Genomic DNA, 26,023 nt, shown 5'->3' with positions numbered 1-26,023 from the left:
TTGGAAACCACCAACTAAGTCAGGAGTCAAGAACAAAAACGTCTCTAGGCTCCAGGACACATCCCCTAAATCAGGGGTTGGCAACCCGCGGCTCTGGAGCCGCATGTGGCTCTTTCATCCCTCTGCTGCGGCTCCCTGCTGCTGGTCGGCTCCACAATTGATAGGGGTTTCGGTTAGGACAGGTAGAAGAAAAAGGATGCTGCACTAGGAGGAGACTCTACGGTGGGGGAACCAAATTCCGGTCAGTAGAGGAAAAAAGGACGGTGTGCTAGGAGGAGACTATGATGGGGGAACCGGACTTCCGGTTGGTCCAGATTTGAACGGGGGCTTCCGGTTAGGACCTTTGTGGCTCTTTGAGTGTTTAAGGTTGCCGACCCCTGCCCTATATCTACCCACTGACAAGTAACTTCCTTTACCTGGGAGTTTTGGATCTCAATCCTCCAGCTCTCCGAACGAGGTCTTGTAAAGTAAGCTTGTCGTATTCCCTGTAGGCAGTTGCTCTCCATGATTTCTGAACAGCATTGATGGCTTTCACAAAATCATAGTTGGTCACGTGGAGCCTCTGTTGAATTCTGGAGAGAAGGAGTTATCAGTTACTTAACTGAAGCCCGGTTTTTGCAATCACAACTTAACTATACCCAAATCCAGCCCTCCCCCCAACTTCTCTAAAACACGACCACGGTGTTGGAGTTCACTATTACATGTTGTGCTATCTTCCGTCGTGGCGGATGTTAAGCAGGGATGGGATTCACTTACTTTCCCTACCAGTTCGCAAATGTGAGCGCGTGTGCTCGCTTCGCTCCTACTTACATCCCGTCCACACATGCGCCCGGCCTTCCACACGTATGTTTTGCTGGTGCGCGCGTCTTCCGTGCATGCACCCGGCCTCAAAAACATGCCTAAAGAGGATGGCATAGAGCCAGGGCAGGTGGACGGGCCCACCCACGATTTCCGCTACCGGTTCGGGTGAACCGGACTGAACCAGCTGAATACCACCTCTGATGTTAAGCCAACAACACTGGGCCATCTGCATTCAATCATTGGACAAAGTAGGAAGTTGCCGTCCAGAGAGATTTTGCTGGGATTCTAAGGTAGGTATCTTAAGAGGTTCATTTTTCCCTGGGGCAGAATAATCTTGGTTCAATAAACTGAGAATTTTGTCCAAATCTTTTCTTGGTGTCTGGCAGTTGTCGAGCTCAGAATGGGACAACAGGCTAAAACAAACTAAGCAAGATGGATTTATGGTTGTTCATCATGGTTTTAGCCAAGTGGTGCGGTGGCCTAGAGGTGGAGCTCTCGCCTCACAATCAGAAGGCTGTGAGTTCGATCCTAGGTAGAGGCAGATATTTCTCTCTCTGGATATCTGCTGGGGGGAAAAACTCTGCATTGGCGACAAGAAGGGCATCCGGCCAGTAAACACTCAGCTCCTTTCAGTTGCCCAGACTCCATCCCGCAAGGGATTATGGGGTCATTAGAAGGAGATGATGATGATTATGGTTTTAGCCAATTCCATTATTGGCTCTTGAAGGCATGGAATTGTTTTTTGATAGAGCAGATCTAGGATTCGGGAACCTCCTGGCTACTGCAAGATGGATAGGTGAATGCTGTGGCCAAGGAAACCTATACTCAGTTTTGTTTATTTATTAAATTTATACGCCACCGGCATCACTTTGAAAAATGACTCGGGATAGCTGGGCACCAGTTATTTCACTTTGTGACCCAAGGACACAGCAACAGTCATAAATAGGAACCAATTGCCAAGCATTTGAATTTAGATCGCACGATCATGGGGATGCTGCAAAGGGCGTAACTGTGAAAAATGGTCGTAAGTCATTTCTTTCAATGCCATTGTAACTTTGAAGAGTCACTAAATGAACTGTTGTAAGTCTAGGATTACTTGGACATTCTTTACAGGAAGATCAACCAATGAGTGTGAATGCTGAGCTGTACTGAATAACATCCCATGAGGGTCACCAATCTGCTGTCCTAACAAAATGGATGTTGGGAGACGACTTCCGGTATCCAGCGGCAACGGACGTCTGGAAGGCTTTTCCTGCCTCCAGCGCCCGAATCCGGCCGCCGCCGAGGCCCTCAGGGGCCAGGTGTTCCGAAAAGGACACCTGCCGCACGGACGGCTCGCCAGGGGTCTCCCAGCCGACATACAGGACTGTGGGGACCGATGCTGGCGCGTCCTAGGCTTGGCGGGGTTCGGAGGCCACAGGCCGCGGCCATTATTTTGGTCGTCGCCTGGGCCGCTGTGCCCGGTGATACCGGGGCATTGGATTTATAACTGCAGCAGCCTGGTGGTGAGCAGGGAACGGAGAAGAATTGAGGAGGAGAAGGGAAGGGAATATCGGTAAACGTGAGTGGAGTGCTCCGGAGTGCGGGGGGGTTTTTTTTTCTCCCCTGCGGTTGGAAGGAGCACGAGTTATTCTGGAGAGAGGAGAACTTAAAATAAGAAGATTACCGGTTTTGTGGAGCTCTGGAGAGAAGAGGTGATGGAGAAATTTAGGAGGGAAGGTTTGAGGCCCCCCCTCCTTCTGGGGAACAGTGGTGGCGTCCAGCTTCCGCCTTCACTATGAGAATTTTGATGATATCACTTCCCTTCGGCTTCCTGGTTGACTAACTGTACTCTGGACTCGTTGCTCCTGTGAGTGCCCCCTGGTGGATCCGGAGGAAATTACAAGGATACTGTGCCTGCCTGAGGATTTTGTATTTTTTTTTCCCCTTAATGGCAAAAGGTCAGAGACCAACTGCTGGAGAGATGGAGAGAATTTTGGAAAAGTTATCTAATATGGACAAGAAATTGGATGAAATAAGAGCAGAAATTGTGACTATCCAAAAGGATTTAAAGGATACTCAACAAGTTTCAGCAGAAAACAAGCAGAAAGTGGAAGGTTTGAGGGTGAGATGCGGGCAGTGCAGAAAAGAGAGGAGACGACAGGCAATGCTGTGCTTGGACTACAGATGGATAAAATGTCTTATTTCCTTAGGTTTCAAAATTTGGAAGAAGTGGACCAAGAAGACTTGAGAGATGTTGTGACTAAATTGTTGGGAGAATTTCTTGGGAGAGGTGTTGATTTCATGAATTGGGATGTGGATCGAGTTTATAGAGTTAATTCGCAATATGCACGCACGCATGCAGTTCCCAGAGAGGTTCATGTCAAATTTGTGAGAAGAGAGACGAGATGAAATTCTTAGAAAACATAGGAGTGGGGCACTGATTTACAGGGGCAGGGAGATAGCCATTCTGAGGCAGATTCCCAGACAGGTACGTGAAAAAGAAAGAAATATTACTTTTGTCAAGCAAATTGTACCAGAAGGAGTGGGCTTCAGATGGCTGATGCCAGAGGGATTGATGATTTTCCGGGAGGGCATTACGAAAAAATCAGTACAATTGCGGAGGCTACGGCCTATGTGGAGGAACACAAAGCCTCCTGGAATCAGATGATCCAGGAATTGAAGAAGGGAGGTTATAGATCATGGGCGAGCGGCTGCCGCTGTTGCGCCCTGGAGTTGGGTCAGGCTGAAGCCACGCGCTCACATTTTCGGTGCGTGGCGAACCGGTGGTAAAATTATGTGGAACCCACCTCTGCAAGAATGCCCACAAAAGGACATTTGTTTTTTGGAAAAGCATTGCAAAACAGTTAAGTCAAAAGCAGGGTTGGGGAAAACAAACAAACCTTGGTTTCGTACTGGGCTGACGTAATTAACACCATTCATATTTCTCCAGTCCCAGGATTCTGGCAGATTGGAAGCCTTTTTAAGTATTTCAGAAGTGAGGGGCGCAGGTTTTGGTCTACAAGAAATAAAAGGAATGTGAATTTCTATAAGATGATGTATTGTTGGTATCAGGGTGGATAAAAATCAATGATTTTTTCCCATTAATTATTGCATCGCCCTTAGAAATGTCAACCAAACTTAGTTCAGACAACCTATAGAGCCAGGTATGACCCCTACATAACCCCTACAACAGCCAATAGAATACATGTTCTTGCACAGGAACTGGAAGCTCAAGTGCAAAGCCCAAGAGAAGGTATAACCCCCCCACTCTCAACTCCATGTGGTCAGCTGCCCAGAACCATGTGTTTGATGATTCTGCTTCACCCTTAAATCCTCTTTTCAATCAGCCTCCATTCTCCGGAAGCGTGGATCCCTCCACCCTCCAGCTGCCGGCAATTCCAGCTGACTGGCTTCATACTCCTCATGTTCACATGCTGTGGGGGGAGGGGTTTATTTGCTCAGTTTGTCCGGGCATGGTGCCAGGACTGGGGGCTGAAGGCATGCACAGGCCGTTCGTCTTCATTATCCATCTCTGGCTGAGATAACAGGAGATGAGAGGGGCCCGGCTGCGGAGAGGGGGGTGAGCGAGGCACAACAGCACCAGAAGGCAAGACAAGAAGCAATGGGTAGAAACTAGTCAAAGGGAGAAGCAACCTAGAACTAAGAAGAAATTTCCTGACGCTTAGAACAATTAATCAGTGGAACGACTTGCCTCCAGAGAGATTTTGCTGGGATTCTAAGGTAGGTATCTTAAGAGGTTCATTTTTCCCTGGGGCAGAATAATCTTGGTTCAATAAACTGAGAATTTTGTCCAAATCTTTTCTTGGTGTCTGGCAGTTGTCGAGCTCAGAATGGGACAACAGGCTAAAACAAACTAAGCAAGATGGATTTATGGTTGTTCATCATGGTTTTAGCCAATTCCATTATTGGCTCTTGAAGGCATGGAATTGTTTTTGATAGAGCAGATCTAGGATTCGGGAACCTCCTGGCTACTGCAAGATGGATTTATGGTTGTTCATCATGGTTTTAGCCAATTCCATTATTGGCTCTTGAAGGCATGGAATTGTTTTTTGATAGAGCAGATCTAGGATTCGGGAACCTCCTGGCTACTGCAAGATGGATAGGTGAATGCTGTGGCCAAGGAAACCTATACTCAGTTTTGTTTATTTATTAAATTTATACGCCACCGGCATCACTTTGAAAAATGACTCGGGACAGCTGGGCGCCAGTTATTTCACTTTGTGACCCCGGGACACAGCAACAGTCATAAATAGGAACCAATTGCCAAGCATTTGAATTTAGATCGCATGATCATGTGGATGCTGCAAAGGGCGTAACTGTGAAAAATGGTCGTAAGCCACTTCTTTCAGTGCCATTGTAACTTTGAAGAGTCACTAAATGAACTGTTGTAAGTCTAGGCTTACTTGGACATTCTTTACAGGAAGATCAACCAACGAGTGTGAATGCTGAGCTGTACTGAATAACATCCCATGAGGGTCACCAATCTGCTGTCCTAACAAAATGGATGTTGTGACCCAGGCCCAAGTAGGTAGTAATAAACTTAGTCCGTGGAAAAATAAACTTTATTCGAACAGCTGGGAATTCTTCATTCCCAGCGTTGTTCAACTCAAATGCCTCACAACACAAGTTCCTCAGTTATCTAACAAACCTTAGTTCAATTAGGCAAACTGCCAAAGGCCCTTCCTGGCAAACGTCCAGAAGCCACAAAAACAAAGACATAGACGAAGCAGAGGATGCAGCTACAACGTTGTTTTCCGGCAAGCTGAAACACCGGTGCCGGTCTGTTTTAAGCCTTATGGGAGGGGTCATCTCTTGGTCCTACTCCCGAGTTGTCCTCTCTGCTTCAGCTGCTCTTGCCTTTTAGCAGCTCTTCTCATGCGTGCATTAGGAACAGGCTCTTCCTGTTCTCTGCTTCACTACTGTCAGCCTCTGGAGGCTCTGGAATCCGCACTTCACTTCCCGATGGTCCTGGCCCCACCTCTACTTCATTGCTGTCCGACTCTTGCCAGCTCCGTAGGCTGCTGACGGACCACAACAATGGACATATTAGAGCAAGGGTGACAAACTCAAGACCTGGGGGCTGAATCCGGCCCGCAGGTTGCTTAGATCTAGCCCAGGGGCCACCCTGGAAACAGCGGAGGACCAGCTAGCGGTGCCTCTGCCAGCGAAAACGGAGCTCGGGAGGACAGCCCGCGGCCCTCACAAGCTCTGTTTTCACTGGCAGAGAGTTACAGGAGGCCGTCGCAGCTGAAAACAGAGCTCAGGAGCCCATTTTCACTGGCAGAGTAGTCGGGCCACCACAGGTGCCCCCGACACGAGTGACGTCAAGCTGGTCATGCCCACCCTAGCCCCCACCAAGGTCAAACACAACCCCCAAGGTTTGACACCCCTGTATTAGACTAAGGAGATTGTCTGCTGAGGAGATGCTTAACCGAAACGGAAAACAAAATCACCGTTGCTATAGCGGCCTGAAGGAAAACCGGCTGAGTCGACTGCAGTCTTCTGAATTACAACAGGGCAGGCAGGTCTTCTATGCCGTTTTGCTAAACAAGACTCACCTTCCCGAGCTCTTCGAAGGAGGTAGCTGTTGCACACGATCTTGGGAACCTGAAGACGAGACCTTGATTCCAGTGAAACATGCCCAATTATGGCCCAGGACATCATGTACCCAGCCTGGTAGAGTCTCGTTGCAGTAACTTGTCACTGTGGAACCCTCTTTTTTATACTAAAAAGGGAAGAGAAGAAAAGATAGATCAGATTTTAGATAGGATACCAGCAATTCCACAGAGGCATTGTGTGCAAAAGATCGGGTGGTGCGGTAGCCTAGAGGTGGAGTTCTCACCTCACAATCAGGAAGCTGTGAGTTCAATCCTAGGTAGAGGCAGATATTTCTCTCTCTCTGGGCACACTGAGAATGTATCTGCTGAATATAACTCCGCCTTGGTGACAGGAAAGGCATCTGGCCAGTAAACACTCAGCTCCATTCAGTTGCCCAGACTCCAGCCCCCCCAGGGGATTATGGGGTCGTTAAAAGAGGATGATGATGATTGTGTGCAAAAGATTCCAGTCTCAATCTCTGTGAAATCTTACAAAACCACCAAAATAGTGTCCTCTCGGATTTATTTATTTGTATTTAAATAAACTGATAACTTTGATTCACTCAAGGCATCTTAACATCAGTTGGGCTGGGAGGCCCAAAGCAGGGGTGAAATGCTCCCGGTTCGGACTGGATCACTCGATCCGGGAGTGACGGAGGCGGGTGGTTTGGAGAACTGGTAGCAAAAATCCCTGCCCCCCTGCCCCCCCACCCCAGCTGAGCCATGCGATCATCAGAGGTTGTTTTTTTTTTACTTTTAAAAGCATTTTTTCTTGGCCTAAAAAATGCTTTTAAAAATAAAAAAAAGCCTCTGATGATCATGCGGCTCAGCTGGGAAAGTCAGAACCCTTTAAAAGCCGAAGAGGTTGTAAAAAAAAAAGCTTTTAAAAGGCTCCTCTGGCAATCTCAGCTAAGTTGCCTGATCGCCAGAACCTTTTAAAAGCATGTTTTCTACAAGCTCTTCGGCCGAAGAGGTTGTAAAAAAAATGCTTTTAAAAGGTTCTGGCGATCAGGCAACTCAACTGGGATCATCAGAACCCTTTAAAAGCTTTTTTTCCTCTGGCGATCCCAGCTGAGTTGCCTGATCATCACAGGCTTTTAAAAGCATTTTTTTTACAACCTCTTCAGCTGAGGAGGTTGTAGAAAAAAATGCTTTTAAAAGTAAAAAAAAAAAGAGAAAAAGTTGGCCATGCTCACCCAGTCACATTACCCCACCCCCACCCCACGCCCACAGAATCGGTAATAACAAATTTTACATTTCACCCCTTGTTTTGTATACTTTGTTTATTATTTTTATTATTTATTGTTATTGGCCACGCCCACCCAGTCATCTGACCACCAAGCCACGCCTACCAATTAAGCCACGCCCACAGAGCTGGTAGGGAAAATTTTTAGATTTCACCCCTGCTTCTCTCCTTGATTAGTTTCCACCCATTGCTCCTTGTTCTACCCTCAGGTGCTTTGGAGAATAGCTTGACTCCCTCTTCTTTGTGGCAACCCCTGAGATATTGGAACACTGCTATCATGTCTCCACTAGTCCTTCTTTTCATCAGACTCGACATATCCAGTTCCTGCAACCGTTTTTCTTATATTTTAGCCTCCAGCCCCCAATCCCGTTTAACTCGTGTTATTTTAAGGTTTCTTAACTTCCAAAACAGGTCTGTTGTTTCATAGCAGGAGAATTATCTTACTTTATGTCACAGTAGAAATGCAAATGAACGTACTTTCAGTTGAAACAGACGTTGGTGGCAGCAAAGGATAAGATGATCAGCAGTGATAGGAAACGGAAAGGAATAGTAAGAAATGGCAAGCAACAGAGATCACAGCTTTCCATCGCACACAAGGATATGACCTAATGTAACTTTTGTACCTTGCCTGCTATGGGAGTTTAAGGAAAGGTAGCCCTGTATCTGCCATCCCGATATATTTTTCCAATGGAGATTGTTCTGCATATGTGGTCCTTGAAGTACCCTTGTGGAATCTCTTTGGATCAGGTAGCACCAAGGTTTGGCTAAAGACAAGGCAGGGATTCACAGGCCTTCTTCTTCCATCCTTATCCCGCCTACTTTTAGGAGAGCAGCCCTTAAAGATGACTTGACTTTGACTTCCCAAACATTGTGCTCATGATAGGTATCTCTCTTCGGAGGGCCAATTTGTGTAGGCGGTTAAGATGATGGTCTAGAAACCAGGAAATGGTGAGTTCTAGTTCCACCTTAGGCATGAAAGCCAGTCAGGTGACTTTGGGCCAATCACCAGGAGACGGTGAGTTCTAGTCCTGCCTTAGGCATAAAAGCCAGCTGGTGACTTTGGGCCAATCACCAGGACATGGTGAGTTCTAGTCCCACCTTAGACATAAAAGCCAGCTGGGTGACTTTGGGCCCATCATCAGGAGACGGTGAGTTCTAGTCCCGCCTTAGACATAAAAGCCAGCTGGGTGACTTTGGGCCCATCATCAGGAGTCAGTGAGTTTTAGTCCCGCCTTAGGCATGAAAGCCAGCTGAGTGGCTTTGGGCCAATCACCAGGAGACGGTGAATTCTAGTGCCGGCTCAGGCATGAAAGCTGGCTGGGTGATTTTGGGTGCTAGTCCTTTTCTCTCAGCCCAATCCACCTTACAGAGTTGTTACTGTGATGAAAATAGGAAGAGGAAGGAGTATTATACATGTTTGCTGACTTTGAGTTACTTATAAAGTAATAAAGACAGGATAAAAATCGAAGAAATACATAAATAAATTTAATGGGTCACTGAGCCATTTCTTCACGCAGAGTACCATTGGATAAATCATAGCAGCTGGGATTTAAAGGGTGAAACGTAATTGCAGTCTGGATAATTATGCACGGCTCTGAAGAAAGCAGATAGATTTCCCCCCCATCTTTTTCCTACATTCATTTTTTTAAAAAAAAATAATTTCATAATTTCTCTCTCTCCCCCCACCCTACCGAGAGCTTAATCCTTGTTCGACCAATCAATTGAATAGCAATAGATGGCGGTTCACTGGCATTATATCTTCACACGATGTATAATTCATGAAATTCACTGCCTCAAGACATGGTAGTTACACTTATGGAGAATAGGCTGCTCCGTGGTGATTAATCACGTTGGCACGGATGCGAGGTTTTACCGAGCCAAAGAATGCCACCGTATGCAGAAACAGCAATGAAAGGGGTTGCGTTTTGTTTTGTTTTTTGCAATATTCCCTATCTATCTTGCAACTTGTTTCCATCATCCCCAGCTGCCAATGGCCAGCGATGGCAGGAACGTGTAAACCAAGTTTGAAGGGGCCAGAATATTGCCCTCCAGAAAGTTGGAAAAAACTCAAGCAGTGGTTGTCTGTATACTGAGCTAACAGCGCCCACTATTTTTTAATAAGTGAGAATATGTGTTGTGACCCAGGCCCAAGTAGGTAGTAGTAAATGCAACCAGTTCAAAAACAAACAGACTTTATTAGAACAGCTGACAATTAACTCATTCTCAGCGTCGTCCAAACTAAATCAAAATAAATTCTTCATAACACAATTCTTCAGTCTTATCACCAACCTTGGTTTAATTAGGCAAACTGCCAAAGGCTTTTCTTGGCAAAAGTTCACAAGCAGAAGACGCCAACAAGAAATAAATGCAGCAAGACAAGGAGCAAGGCTATCAACATTGTTTTCCGGCAAACAGCCCCAACGCCATTGCTGGTTTTTTAAGCCTTATGGGAGGGGCCAATCATCTCTTGGCCCTACTCCCGAGTTGTCCTCTTTGCTTGAGCTGCTCTTGCCTTCTGGCAGCTCTTCTCATGCGTGCATTAGGAACAGGCTCCTCCTGTTCCTCTGCCTCACTACTGCCAGCCTCTGGAGGCTCTGGAGTCAGTGAGTTTTAGTCCGCCTTAGGCATGAAAGCCAGCTGGTGACTTTGGGCCCATCATCAGGAGTCAGTGAGTTTTAGTCCGCCTTAGGCATGAAAGCCAGCTGGTGACTTTGGGCCAATCACCAGGAGACGGTGAGTTCTAGTCCTGCCTTAGGCATGAAAGCCAGTCAGGTGACTTTGGGCCAATCACCAGGAGACGGTGAGTTCTAGTTCCACCTTAGGCATGAAAGCCAGCTGGTGACTTTGGGCCAATCACCAGGAGATGGTGAGTTCTAGTCCCGCCTTAGACATAAAAGCCAGCTGAGTGGCTTTGGGCCAATCACCAGGAGACGGTGAGTTCTAGTCCTGCCTTAGGCATAAAAGCCAGCTGGTGACTTTGGGCCAATCACCAGGAGACGGTGAGTTCTAGTCCTGCCTTAGGCATAAAAGCCAGCTGGTGACTTTGGGCCAATCACCAGGAGACGGTGAGTTCTAGTCCTGCCTTAGGCATGAAAGCCAGCTGAGTGGCTTTGGGCCAATCACCAGGAGACGGTGAATTCTAGTGCCGGCTCAGGCATGAAAGCCAGCTGGTGACTTTGGGCCAATCACCAGGAGACGGTGAATTCTAGTGCCGGCTCAGGCATGAAAGCCAGTCAGGTGACTTTGGGCCAATCACCAGGAGATGGTGAGTTCTAGTCCTGCCTTAGGCATGAAAGCCAGCTGAGTGGCTTTGGGCCAATCACCAGGAGACGGTGAATTCTAGTGCCGGCTCAGGCATGAAAGCCAGCTGGTGACTTTGGGCCCATCATCAGGAGTCAGTGAGTTTTAGTCCGCCTTAGGCATGAAAGCCAGTCAGGTGACTTTGGGCCAATCACCAGGAGACGGTGAGTTCTAGTCCTGCCTTAGGCATGAAAGCTGGCTGGGTGATTTTGGGTGCTAGTCCTTTTCTCTCAGCCCAATCCACCTTACAGAGTTGTTACTGTGATGAAAATAGGAAGAGGAAGGAGGGGCAGGCCTGGATAAGTGCTGAGTCATGGAGCCACACCCCATGGCCTATATAAAGGAGCTACTTTCTGGCAGTCTCTGAGTCAGGCAAAAGTCAAACTTATCTTGCTGAAGTCACTTACTGGTCTCCTGCCTGCTCTGAGGACTTTGCTAGGACTTTGGGCCAATCACCAGGAGATGGTGAGTTCTAGTTCCACCTTAGGCATGAAAGCCAGCTGGTGACTTTGGGCCAATCACCAGGAGATGGTGAGTTCTAGTCCTGCCTTAGGCATAAAAGCCAGCTGAGTGGCTTTGGGCCAATCACCAGGAGATGGTGAGTTCTAGTCCTGCCTTAGGCATGAAAGCCAGTCAGGTGACTTTGGGCCAATCACCAGGAGATGGTGAGTTCTAGTCCTGCCTTAGGCATGAAAGCCAGCTGAGTGGCTTTGGGCCAATCACCAGGAGATGGTGAGTTCTAGTTCCACCTTAGGCATGAAAGCCAGCTGGTGACTTTGGGCCAATCACCAGGAGATGGTGAGTTCTAGTTCCACCTTAGGCATGAAAGCCAGTCAGGTGACTTTGGGCCAATCACCAGGAGATGGTGAGTTCTAGTCCTGCCTTAGGCATAAAAGCCAGCTGGTGACTTTGGACTAACCACCAGGAGATGGTGAGTTCTAGTTCCACCTAAGGCAGGAAAGCTGGCTGGAAGACTTTGGGCCGATCACCAGGGGATGGTGAATTCTAGTCCCACGTTAGGCATGGAAACCAGTTAGGTGACTTTGGCCCAATCACCAGGAGACAGTGAGTTGTAGTACCACCTTAGGCATGAAAGCTGTCTGAGTGAATTTGGGCCAGTCACCAGGAGATGGTGAGTTCTAGTTCCACCTTAGGCATGAAAGCCAGCTGGTGACTTTGGGCCAATCACCAGGAGATGGTGAGTTCTAGTCCTGCCTTAGGCATGAAAGCCAGCAGGTGACTTTGGGCCAATCACCAGGAGATGGTGAATTCTAGTTCCACCTTAGGCATGAAAGCCAGCTGAGTGGCTTTGGGCCAATCACCAGGAGATGGTGAGTTCTAGTCCTGCCTTAGGCATAAAAGCCAGCTGGTGACTTTGGGCCAATCACCAGGAGATGGTGAGTTCTAGTTCCACCTTAGGCATGAAAGCCAGTCAGGTGACTTTGGGCCAATCACCAGGAAATGGTGAGTTCTAGTTCCACCTTAGGCATGAAAGCCAGTCAGGTGACTTTGGGCCAATCACCAGGAGACGGTGAGTTCTAGTCCTGCCTTAGGCATAAAAGCCAGCTGGTGACTTTGGGCACATCACCAGGAGATGGTGAGTTCTAGTCCTGCCTTAGGCATAAAAGCCAGCTGAGTGGCTTTGGGCCAATCACCAGGAGACGGTGAGTTCTAGTCCTGCCTTAGGCATAAAAGCCAGCTGGTGACTTTGGGCCAATCACCAGGAGACGGTGAGTTCTAGTCCTGCCTTAGGCATAAAAGCCAGCTGGTGACTTTGGGCCAATCACCAGGAGACGGTGAGTTCTAGTCCCGCCTTAGACATAAAAGCCAGCTGAGTGGCTTTGGGCCAATCACCAGGAGATGGTGAGTTCTAGTCCTGCCTTAGGCATAAAAGCCAGCTGAGTGGCTTTGGGCCAATCACCAGGAGATGGTGAGTTCTAGTCCTGCCTTAGGCATAAAAGCCAGCTGGTGACTTTGGGCCAATCACCAGGAGATGGTGAGTTCTAGTTCCACCTTAGGCATGAAAGCCAGCTGGTGACTTTGGGCCAATCACCAGGAGACGGTGAGTTCTAGTCCTGCCTTAGGCATAAAAGCCAGCTGGTGACTTTGGGCCAATCACCAGGAGACGGTGAGTTCTAGTCCCGCCTTAGACATAAAAGCCAGCTGAGTGGCTTTGGGCCAATCACCAGGAGATGGTGAGTTCTAGTCCTGCCTTAGGCATAAAAGCCAGCTGGTGACTTTGGGCCAATCACCAGGAGATGGTGAGTTCTAGTCCTCCCTTAGGCATGAAAGCCAGCTGAGTGGTTTGGGCCAATCACCAGGAGACTGTGAGATCTAGTCCTGTCTTAGGCATGAAAGCCAGCTGAGTGGCTTTGGGCCAATCACCAGGAGATGGTGAGTTCTAGTCCTGCCTTAGGCATGTCAGCCAGCTAGGTGACTCTGGACCAATCACCAGGAGATGGTGAGTTCTAGTCCTGCCTTAGGCATGAAAGCCAGCTAGGGGACTTTGGGCCAATCACCAGGAGATGGTGAATTCTAGTCCCGCCTTAGGCATGTCAGCCAGCTAGGTGACTCTGGACCAATCACCAGGAGATGGTGAGTTCTAGTCCTGCCTTAGGCATGGAAGCCAGGTGGGTGACTTTGGACCAATCACCAGAAGATGGTGAGTTCCAGTTCTGCCTTAGTCATGAAAGCCAGCTGGGTGACTAGGGTCGATTACCAGGAGACAGTGAGTTCTAGTCCTACCTTAGGCATGAAAGCCAGCTGAGTGGTTTGGGCCAATCACCAGGAGACTGTGAGATCTAGTCCTGTCTTAGGCATGAGAGCTGGCTGGGTGACTTTGGGCCAATCACCAGGAGAGGGTGAGTTCTAGTCCCACCTTAGGCATGAAAGCCAGTTGGTGACTTTGGGCCAATCACCAGGAGAGGGTGAGTTCTAGTCCCACCTTAGGCATGAAGGCTGGCTGGGTGATTTTGGGTGCTAGTCCTTTTCTCTCAGCCCAATCCACCTTACAGAGTTGTTACTGTGATGAAAATAGGAAGAGGAAGGAGGGGCAGGCCTTAATGAGTGCTGAGTCATGGAGCCACACCCCATGGCCTATATAAAGGAGCTACTTTCTGGCAGTCTCTGAGTCAGGCAAAAGTCAAACTTATCTTGCTGAAGTCACTTACTGGTCTCCTGCCTGCTCTGAGGACTTTGCTAGGACTTTGAGCCAACCACCAGGAGATGGCGAGTTCTAGTCCTGCCTTAGGCATGAAAGCCAGCTGGGTGACTTTGGGCCAATCACCAGGAGACAGTGAGTTCTAGTGCTGCTTTAGGCATGAAATCCAGCTGGATGTCTTTGAGTCAATCACCAGGAGACGGTGAGTTCTAGTCCTGCCTTAGGCATAAAAGCCAGCTGGTGACTTTGGGCCAATCACCAGGAGACGGTGAGTTCTAGTCCTCCCTTAGGCATGAAAGCCAGCTGGGTGACTTTGGACCAATCACTAGAAGATGGTGAGTTCTAGTCCTGCCTTAGGCATGAAAGCCAGGTGGGTGACTTTGGACCAATCACTAGAAGATGGTGAGTTCTAGTCCTGCCTTAGGCATGAAAGCCAGCTGGGTGATTTTGGGCCAATCACCAGGAGACAGTGAGTTCTAGTGCTGCCTTACCCATGAAAGCCAGCTGGGTGACTTTATGTCAATCACCAGGAGATGGTGAGTTCTAGTTGCACCTTGGGCATGAAAGCCAACTGGATGACCTTGAGCCAATCACCAGGAGATGGTGAGTTCTAGACCTGCCTTAGGCATGAAAGCCAACTGGATGACCTTGAGCCAATCACCAGGAGATGGTGAGTTCTAGACCTGCCTTAGGCATGAAAGCCAACTGGATGACCTTGAGCCAATCACCAGGAGATGGTGAGTTCTAGACCTGCCTTAGGCATGAAAGCCAGCTGAGTGGCTTTGGGCCAATCACCAGGAGATGGTGAGTTCTAGTCCTGCCTTAGGCATAAAAGCCAGCTGGTGACTTTGGGCCAATCATCTCTTGGCCTTACTCCCAAGAACAGCTGACAATTAACTCATTCTCAGCGTCGTCCAAACTAAATCAAAATAAATTCTTCATAACACAATTCTTCAGTCTTATCACCAACCTTGGTTTAATTAGGCAAACTGCCAAAGGCTTTTCTTGGCAAAAGTTCACAAGCAGAAGACGCCAACAAGAAATAAATGCAGCAAGACAAGGAGCAAGGCTATCAACATTGTTTTCCGACAAACAGCCCCAACGCCATTGCTGGTTTTTTAAGCCTTATGGGAGGGGCCAATCATCTCTTGGCCTTACTCCCAAGTCATCCTCTTTACTTGAGCTGCTCTTGCCTTCTGGCAGCTCTTCTCATGCGTGCCCTAGGAACAGGCTCCTCCTGTTCCTCTGCCTCACTTGGGGTATTATTCAACCTTCAACAGCATGAAGAGTAGGCATCAATTATTGAACTGAAAATGCCTGGAGAAAATGCCGTTGCCATTCACAGGTATTTCGGGTTGGAAAGGTGATTATTAAGTCCCTGCAGCTCTCAAAACTTTTTACAGTAGAGGTAATAATTGAGTTCATGCCGAGCTCAGATTTATATGCCTAAAGATAACGGGGTCCATTCACGGATGCCCAGGCTAAACTTCTTCCATCAATTTCAGTTCTACCAAGGTTTGCCCCAAATGCTCTCTTTACACTTCGAGTCTGGATTCCACAAAGCCTTAGGTCAGGCTTTAAATCTGTTTCATCTCTAGTCCAAATCAATTTCTCCCCCAGACCTGTCTAAATCCGTTAATTGTAGCTGATCATTCCAAGTCTGGTGAGGCCAGAATTTTGTCAGATAAGCTTCCCTTCGACAGGGTCTCTAAGGAAAATGTAGTTTCCTCGATCAAAGAAAGAAGGAAAGGGGAAAGTGATTAAACAGCATTTACCAGATTCTAATTTGCAGGAAAATCTAAGTGTCGATACCAACTCTTTCTTTCTTTCTTTTTTCTTTTTACATTTATATCCTGCCCTTCTCCGAAGACTCAGGGCGGCTTACAGTGTGTGTAAGGCTTTCATATCCATTTCTCTGTTAATGGATATGAAAAGCAGACTGAAGCCATCCGCTCATTTGGTATTATGTTAGCTAAGAATGGAGGTGACAGCTTTGAAAGCCATGTTTGGCTGAAGGCTTCCACACGCTGCCATGAAGATGTTTGCTTCGGAGTCTTTTCTGCAAGAGGGGTTTTCTGAAATGCTGACATGTGGCTTATCTAGTAGGACATTTTGTGCCACTTGTTACAGAATAATGGAAGAGACTTTAGAGGTCTTCTATTCCAACCCTTTGCTCAGGCAGGAGCCCTATAATATTCTGAAAGAAATAGCTTTTCAACCGCTTCTTAAAAACCTCCGATGATGAAACACCCATAACTTCTGGAGACAAGCCGTTCCACCAATGAATTGTTCTCACTGACAGGAAATTTCTCCTCAGTTCTAGGTTAGATCTCTCTTTAATGATCTTCCATCCGTTGCTTCTTATCCCTCCCTCAGGTGCTTTGGAGAATAGGTCGAACTCCTCTGTGACAATCCCTCAAATATCGGAAGACTGCTAGCGTATCACGCCTGATCCTTCTCTTCCGTTATTTATTTATTTATTTATTTTTCGCATTTTTATACCGCCCTATCTCCCTAAGGACTCAGGGGGGTGTACAGCCAGGTAAAAACATAAATATAAATACAAAATAAAACATCAATTAAAAAACTTATTACATAAGGCCGAATATTTAAAATAGCAATACAAATAATAAAACCCCATTAAAACCAAATTCAAAATTTAAAATTCTAGTCCAGTCCTGCGCAGATAAATAGTTGTGTCTTAAGCTTGCGGCGAAAGGTTCGAAGGTCAGGAAGTTGGCGGAGTCCTGGGGGAAGTTCGTTCCAGAGGGTGTGAGCCCCCACAGAGAAGGCCCTTCCCCTGGGTGTCGCCAATCGGCACTGCCTGGCCGACGGCACCCTGAGGAGTCTCTCTCTGTGAGAGCGCACGGGTCGGTGAGAGGCATTCGGTGGCAGCAGACGGTCCCGTAAGTAACCCGGCCCTATGCCATGGAGCGCTTTGAAGATAGTTGCCAGAACCTTGAAGCGCACCCGGAAGGCCACAGGTAGCCAGTGCAGTCTGCGCAGGAGAGGTGTCACATGGGAGCCACGAGGGGCTCCCTCTATCACCCGCGCAGCCGCATTCTGAACTAACTGGAGCCTCCGGGTGCTCCTCAAGGAGAGCCCCATGTAGAGAGCATTGCAGTAATCCAGACGAGATGTCACGAGAGCGTGAGTGACCATGCATAGGGCATCCCGGTCTAGAAAGGGGCGCAACTGGAGAACCAGGTGAACCTGGTAAAAAGCTCTCCTGGAGACAGCCGTCAAATGATCTTCAAAGGACAGCTGTCCATCCAGGAGAACGCCCAAGTTGCGCACCCTCTCCATTGGGGCCAATGACTCGCCCCCAACAGTCAGCCGCGGCTGCAGCTGACTGTACCGGGATGCCGGCATCCACAGCCACTCTGTCTTGGAGGGATTGAGCTTGAGCCTGTTTCTCCCCATCCAGACCCATACGGCTTCCAGGCACCGGGACAGCACTTCGATAGCTTCGTTGGGGTGGCCTGGTGTGGAGAAGTACAGCTGAGTATCATCAGCGTACAGCTGGTACCTCACACCGAAGCCACTGATGATCTCACCCAGCGGCTTCATATAGATGTTGAACAGAAGGGGCGAGAGAATCGACCCCTGCGGCACCCCACAAGTGAGGCACCTCGGGGCTGACCTCTGCCCCCCTGTCAACACCGTCTGCGACCGATCGGAGAGATAGGAGGAGAACCACCGATAAATGGTGCCTCCCACCCCCAATCCCTCCAACCGGTGCAGCAGGATACCATGGTCGATGGTATCAAAAGCCGCTGAGAGGTCTAATAGGACCAAGGCAGAGGAATAGCCCCTATCCCTGGCCCTCCAGAGATCATCCACCAACGCGACCAAAGCCGTCTCAGTGCTGTATCCGGGCCGAAAGCCGGACTGGAACGGGTCTAGATAGACAGTTTCATCCAGGTACCGGGGTAATTGACATGCCACCACACTCTCTACAACCTTCGCCGCGACCGGACGATAATTACCTAATACAGCTGGGTCCAGGGAGGGCTTCTTGAGGAGAGGCCTCACCACCGCCTCTTTCAAGACCCCCTCCAGCAAAGGGGGGGAAAGACCCCCTCCAGCAAAGAAGCATTCATAACCAACCAGGAGGGGCACGGGTCCAGTAAACATGTGGTGGCGTTTAACCTACCTAGCAACCTGTCCATGTCCTTGGGAGCCACAGGGTCAAACTCATCCCAAACAATCTCAACAAGACAGCTCTCTGACATCTCACCTGGATCCACCCAATTTTGGTCCAGACCATCCTGAAGCTGAACGATTTTATCGTATAGATAACCACTAAACTCCTCGGCATGTCCCTGTAACGGGTCATCCCGCTCCCCCTGTTGAAGGAGAGAGCGAGTCACCCAAAACAGGGCGGCCGGGCAGTTATCTGCCGACGCAATGAGGGAGGAGACGTAGCAACATCTCGCTTCCCTCAATGCCACTAGGTAGGCCCTGTTATAGGACCTAACTAGTGTCCGATCAGCCTCCGAACGACTGGACTTCCAGGAACTCTCTAGGCGTCTTCTCCGGCGTTTCATCCCCCTCAGCTCCTCGGAAAACCAAGGAGCTGGTTGAGACCTACGCCGGGTCAGAGGCCGCAAAGGCACGACACGGTCTAAAGCCCCCGCCGTGGCCCGTTCCCAAGCCGTGACTAGTTCCTCAGCCGTGCCATGAGCCAGACCCTCAGGAAACGGCCCAAGCTCCGTCCGGAACCTCTCCGGGTCCATCAGGCGCCTGGGACGGAACCAACGTTAGACTAAACATATCCAATTCCTGGTAATCATTCATCGTATGCTTTAGCCTCCAGTCCCCTAATCATCTCTATTGTTCTTCTCTGCATTCTTTCTAGAGCAGGGGTGTCAAACTCAAGGCCTACGGGGTGGGCGGCCTATCTGGCCCGCGAGGTGCTTAGATATGGCCCGCGGGGAAGCCTTGGAAACAGCGAAGGACCAGCCCGCGGTGCCTCTGCCAGTAAAAACGGGCTTCCAATCTCCGTTTTCGGCTGGGACGGCCTCCTGCAACCCCCTGCCAACGAAAACGGAGCTCAGGAGAGCCGCGTGCAGGAGGCCAACCCAGCCGAAAACGGAGATTGGGAGCCCGTTTTCGCTGGCAGAGCACTCGGCCCACTACAGGTGCCCCGACACAAGTGATGTCAAACTGGCCACGCCTCTCCCCCCCTCCCCCCCGAGGTCAAACACAATCCTGATGCGGCCCTCCCAGTGAAATCGAGTTTGACTCCCTTGTTCTAGAGTCTCAAAAAATCTTTTCTGTATTGAGGGTGACTCAAACTGGATGCAATATTCCAAGTGGGGTCTCACCAGTGGAGTATAAAAGTAATACTTTCACTTCCCCTGATCTTGAGACCAACCTCCTGTTGATAACAGCCTAGGGCTATATTGGCTTTTTTGGCAACAAAAATGGCCGTCCACTATGTCAGGGGTTAGCAACCTGTGGCTATGGAGCCACATGAGGCTCTTTCACCCCTCTTCTGCGGCTGTCGCTCAAAATATGCCTCACAACTGCCAATGTGCGATACCCGCCAGCACGTGATTTATTCAGCTTTTCAACTCCCGATAGGCCAACCATGGATAAATCCAAGAAAAGAATTTTCAGAAGAAAACAGAACGTTTAATTCAACTACATATGCTAGTTTTGTGGCTGCTCAAGAAATAGTCAGGGATGGCAAAGGTTTTGTGGCTCCCGGTGTTTTCTTTTCTGTGGGAAACGGGTCCAAATGGCCGTGTTTTGCCTTTTTTGGCCTGGATGGCCTCCTGCAGCACTCTGCTGGCCAAAACTATGTGTGTGGGTGCCCGCAGGCCCCCCACCCGTGCCCTGTTTTCACTAGCAGAGGCACCACAGGTCAGTCCTTTGCTATTTCCAAGCTGACCCCAAGGGCTGCATCCAGCCTGCCAGCCTTGAGTGACACCCCTATGTTATGCTATGCTATGCTATGCTATGCTATGCTATGCTATGCTATGCTATGCTATGCTATGCTATGCTATGCTATGCTATGCTGTTATGCCATGCCATGCTATGCTATGCTGTTATGCCATGCCATGCCATGATATAATTCTGTACCTTCTCAAAGACCAATTTCATAAATTCATTAAAAGTGGTTAAATTTTGGGAGGGTGCCAATTTCATAACTTAACAGTTGGTTAAGCCACTGGATATCTCCCTTTCATTGATTTAAGAATTTAATTTGCATGCTTAATATCAACAATGCATTAGTATATAATCACCACTGGGCAAGTCTAGCAATAGGACACGGAATCCTGTCTATACAATGGTTCATTTGAGATTTTCCAATTCTTGTAATTGGCTTATTATGGATAATTTGATGGTATGGGAGGATATTTTTTATACTGAGCTGTGTAATTTTGTATGTGTTCTATTGTTTTGACCGGAACAATATAATTTCTCTTGGATTTACCATTTCTTAGAATAAATTAAGAATATTAAATTAAAATAACAAACTCGAGTTTTTAGACCACCAAATAAGATAAGCTTTATTGTCACTTTTTCTGTGTACACAATGGCACACATTAAAACTGAAATTCTGATGCCCATTCTCTAAAGAATACACACACAAACAAAGACGCCTACACCCATACCCATACACCCACATACATAAGATAGAGACCCTATACCATTTCAGGCAAGTGACAGTCCAGTCTCTTCTTAAAAACCTCCAGTGATAAAGTACCCACAACTTCTGAAGGCAACTTCTATTCCACTGGTTAAATGTCCTCACCATTAGGAAATTTCTCCTTAGTTCTAGGTTGCTTCTCTCCTTGATTCGTTTCCATCCATTGCTTCTTGTCCTGCTTTCAGGTGCTTTGGAAAATAGCTTGACCCCCTCTTCTTTGCGGCAGCCCCTGAGATATTGGAACACTGCTATCATGTCCCCCCCAGTCCTTCTTTTCTCTAGACTAGCCAAACCCAAATCCTTCAACCATTCTTCATATATTTTAGTCTGCAGACCTTTAATCATCTTAGTTGTTTACACACACGCCACAAACCAGGGGTGAAATCTACTTACCTTTCTTACCAGTTCAGAAGTGCACACGCCATGCGTGTGCAAGCAGACCCTCTGCGCATGCGCAAAATGCAGAAGGTAAAAAACACATTACTTCCTGATTAAAACCAGGAAGTAATGACACTAACCCGCGTTAGTGGGCGGAGCTTTGCTCCGCCATCGCTACTGGATCGCCGAACCACCGGCCACGATCGCTACCAGATCATGAAATCCGGTCAGAAACGGGAACATTTCACCCCTGGCACAAACCCTTTAGAACAGTGGTCACCAACCAATGGTCCGTGGACCACTGGTGGTCCATGAGAAAATTTTGGTGGACCACAGAAAAATTATTTGAATTTTTTATATTGCACTAAATACTATTTTTCTTTTAAAAACATTCATATTAGTGATCCACAGGATTTAAAATTATGAACTTAGTGGTCCCTGCGGTCCAAAAGGTTGGTGATTCCCTGCTTTAGAATACATAGTGGAATCTTGAGAGTTAACAAGCTTGATACTAAATGGTATAAAGCTATTACAGAATCTAGTTGTTTCACTTCGGATACCACCAAGCTTCTTCAAAGAAGGTAACAAAGAAAACCGATTATGGAGAGGATGTGTAGCATCCCTGACAATACTGCGGAACCCTGGTCAATATTGAGATGAATCCAGAATAAATGACCTAGAAAATATGCTCTTCCTGAAACAATCACCCAGATGTGCTAGGTCACTCTTATCTATGATCAGAAGCAGATGGAGAAAAAAACAGAACGAATGTGGCAAGAACAGGAGAGTGCCCCCAAATTCTGAGAAATTTCATCCTGATAGACATTTGTGTTCTTTGTTCAGTTCAAAAGCGACAGCTTCTTCCAGGTTCGTACTTTATACCCTATTTCTCCTAAAATAAGACATCCCCTGATAATAAGCCCAAACAGGCTTTTGAGCGCATGCGCTAAAAATAAGCCCTCCCCAAAAATATTTAAACGCATGCGCAGCCAGTCCCCGCCATTTCCTCTGATTAGGATTAGGGATACAGAGCTGGAAATTAGGTAAGACAGCAAGAGGAACCCCGTCTTGCTCCACGCGTCCCAAAATAATAAGACCTCCCCAAAAATAAGGCCAAGCGCTTATTTCGGGATTCAAAAAATATATAAGACAGGGTCTTATTTTGGGGGAAACACGGTACCATAAAGACATTTTTCATTATTAAAGGAAACTGCTTCGTAGCAAATAGCTAGGCTTTTGAAAACATTCACCGTTCCTGGTAAGGAGTAATTTAAGATTGCTTTTCTGCTCTGGGATTGAGGAAGGCAAGATATTTCAGAGATATCTGAAGGGACTACTCTGAATGATAGTCAAATTTCTGATGGCTTCATGGACATGTTCCTGCTGTTTTCTGGCCAGCGATTTAGAAGGAATTTGCCACTGATTTCTTGTATTTCTCGCCTATTCGCAATTTCCTAATATATACTACAGACTTTGGATTTCTTTGTAGTCTCCTCTCCATGTAATTGTTGTGTCTTGCCCACTCTCACCGCAGCCGGGGTCTTCTTATCTGCTTCCGAACGCTGAGGAATGTCCTAGTATGCCTCCCGGCCCCAGCCCTGGCTCCATGCCCAGACAGGCTGTGGAGGAGGGAGCATCTCCCGGCCCCAGCCCTGGCTCCAGGCCCAGGCAAACGGAGCAACTAGACCCCTCCCCCTCCCCCACAGCATGTGAGCCTGAGGGAGGCCAATTACCAACAGCTGCTGATTGGAGTGACCCTCGCATCAGAAGGCTGGATAGGCGGAGGCAACAGAAGGAAGGGAGGGGCAGGCCTGGATAAGTGCTGAGTCATGGAGCCACACCCCATGGCCTATATAAAGGACCTGCTTTCTGGCAGTCTCTGAGTCAGGCAAAGTCTAAACATATCTTGCTGAAGTCACTTTCTGGTCTCCTGCCTGCCCTGAGGACTTTGCTAGGACTTTGGCAGAGCTGCAGAGGCACGCCTGATTCGGATTTCCCTGACCCGGCCGTCAGCGGAGGAGTGGGACACGACAGTAATACCGAGGCTACCTCTGCTGTGCTTCTTTCTGATGTTCATCAGGTTTGGCTAAGTGCCTGCCATCAGCTGTACTGATAGTCCTTGACTTACAACTATTCCTTTAACAACCACTTGAAGTTATGATCACGCTGGCTGAGAAAAATGACTTGCAGCTGATCCACAGACTTGGAACTGTTGCATGTCCCCCCGCTAATCAAAAGTATTCGGAAAACAGACAAGGAGAAAAACTCTGCCCAAATTTTTCTTCTTTTCTTTTCTTTTCTTCTTTTTTCTTTCTTTCTCTTATTTTCTTTTTCTCTTTTATTTCCTTTCTTTTTCTTTCTCTTATTTTCCTTCTTTTTTTTCTCTTTTTCTTTCTCTCTTATTTTCTTTCTTTTTCTTTCTTATTTTCTTTCTTCTTTCTTTCTTCTTTCTTTCTTTCTCTCTCTCTCTCTCTCTCTTTCTTTCTTCCTCCTTTCCTTTCCTTTTCTTTCCTTCCTATTATTTTTTACAAATTACCCAAGGCGGCAGACATATTCAACCCACCTTCTTCCTCCTATTTTCCCACACAACAACTGTGACAGGTGAGTTGGGCTGCCTAAAATGGGACTAGAACTCATGATCTCCAGCTTTCTGGTCTGGTGCCTTATCCCTCGTGACTTCATCTACCATCTATGAAAACAGAAGCCAGGGCAAGCCTAAAGTGTATAGCTTGCAAAACCCAGGAGACAAACATCTGATTAGGATGTGTAAACATCTGATTACTGCAGTGTATCATCACAGAGCGATTACAACCTTTGGACAAGGGGAGGCTGTGTTTCCAGTGGGTCTGACTTTGCCACAAGATTTTGCAATAGCTGTTTAGTGCTCTTGATTAAAATCGCGCTCCTGACCTCTCCAAACCCTTCTGAGCCAAAGACCAGCTATGAAACAAGACCTCCGCACTGGAGACCTTGGAGGCTAATTCCAAGAATTCTTTGCTCCTGTTTCTAGAACAGGCTACAGGACATACCTAGCTCCCTCAACCATTCGTCATACGATTTAGCCTTCAGATCCTTTATCACCTTTGTTGCTTGTGCTGGTGGATCAAGCACAGAGACCCTTGCATGCTTTCCAACCCAAGGGTGCCTGAAGGTCAAAAAAGTCAAGATGGCAGCCACAACCATGGAACCATAGCCCTACCTTTGGAGATATCTCTGTTCCAACCTTTACTTCTGAACACGGATGGCACAGTTTCTCACTGTATTGGCGTGGTGGCGCATGGTTAGAATGCAGTACTGCAGGCAGACTCTGCCCACTGCTGGCAGTTTTATCCTGAATGGTTCAAGGTTGAATTAGCCTTCCATCCTTCCGTGGTGGGTAAAATGAGGAGCCAGATTGTTGGGGGCAATAGGTTGACTCTGTAAACTGCTTAGAGAGGATGGCAAAGCACTGTGAAGCGGTATACAATTCTTAAGTGCTATTGCTATCTACAACTTCACAGCACACTTTGAGTACTTTACAATGTCAGCAGATTGCCCCCAACAATTTGGGTCCCCATTTTACCGACTTTGGAAGGATGGGAAGCTGAGTCAACCTTGAGCCCCGTCAGGATCAAACTCCAGGCTGTGGGCAGAGTTGGCCTGCAGTATTGCATTCGAACCACTGCGCCACCACAAAGCCTTGCAACCCACAGGCTAACACACACGCTTCACTTCTTCAGGCTCCCTCCAATCCCAAGAAACAGCAGTTTTGCCAACATAATAAAACTTGTGCAATCTGATATGGTTAAGCTCAGAAGAGTTTTGGATTTTAAGCAAAAGAAATCTCCATTCTAGACCTACGGCATAGAAGGCAATTCGCGCCATGTACTGTACTTTTCAGAGTATAAGACGCACTTCCCCACCCATCAAAAAAAAGTGGGTGAAAATTGTGGTGCGTCTTATACACTGAATATTGCCGAAGCCTCCCCCACCCGTCGGCCCGCACATTTTGGCCATTTTTTGCCTCCGCGCGTCGCATTTTCGGCCTCTGCACGCCCTGTTTTTGGCCGGTTCCAGGTGGCAGGAATCGGCAGTGGTGAATGGGCTGTGCCGAATGGGCCATGGCGGCGATGAACAGGCTGCGGTAAATGGGCGGTGGTGAATGGGTCATAACGAATTGGCTGTGGCGGCAGCGAACAAGCCGTGGCAAATGGACGGTGGTAAACAGGCCACACTGAACGGGCTGTGGCCCATTCACAGTGAATGGGCCAAGCAAACGGGTGGCGGCGAATGGCCCAGATGAATACCGGATGGAGGCTGGGAAGCAAAGGCAGATTTTTTTTCTTGCTTTCCTCCCCAAAAAAGGTAGGTGCATCTTATTGTCCGGAGCGTCTTATACTCCGTATTTTGTTACGCTCATTACTGACCAATAAAGTTTGCCCTGAAATACCTTAAACACCAAGTTTTCGCACAATGCGCTGGACTGCTTTCCTCAATTATTTATACAATTCTGTATTTTACAAGGGTTAAGTATTGATTTGCTCCTTGCTTGCTCTTCAAAGGGGAGATGTAGCTATCGGTTGTGTTACACAGGCAGGGGGAAAAAACATAAAATGAATTTTTACCAACTCTGCTCGGCAAGGTTTTAGTTTTGGAGCTACGTTTTAATGCCAATAAATTCTGGGATAAATGGCATACGAGCTTCTGGGAAGGGAGTCCTCATTTACCTTAAAAAATGCAAACCACTTGTAGCTATTCAAGACAATCTCGAAGCCCTGGTTGTAAATTATGGTGAAAAAGCCGTAGTTCCCTTGATCGTCTTCAGCTACGTCAAGTTTCTGAAGATGTACAGTTATTTTCTTCTCCACGGGACCTAAAAACAAAAAAGCAAAGAGTTT

General features: G+C 47.7%; 1 protein-coding gene across 1 annotated transcript; it reads right to left on the bottom strand.

Annotated features, from left to right (window-relative positions):
* Positions 1–387: 387 nt before the first annotated feature.
* On the bottom strand, positions 388–26,023 carry CTSC (cathepsin C; the record flags this gene model as incomplete). The annotated part of the gene is made up of 3 exons (XM_058161582.1): positions 388–572; positions 6,363–6,529; positions 25,853–26,023. Coding segments are annotated over 3 exons (498 nt in total), but the record flags the coding sequence as incomplete, so codon positions are not given.

Source organism: Ahaetulla prasina, unplaced genomic scaffold, assembly GCF_028640845.1.
Source record: "Ahaetulla prasina isolate Xishuangbanna unplaced genomic scaffold, ASM2864084v1 Contig31, whole genome shotgun sequence".
Taxonomy (NCBI): Eukaryota; Metazoa; Chordata; class Lepidosauria; order Squamata; family Colubridae; genus Ahaetulla; species Ahaetulla prasina.
This window is presented reverse-complemented; position numbering and strand designations above follow the sequence as displayed.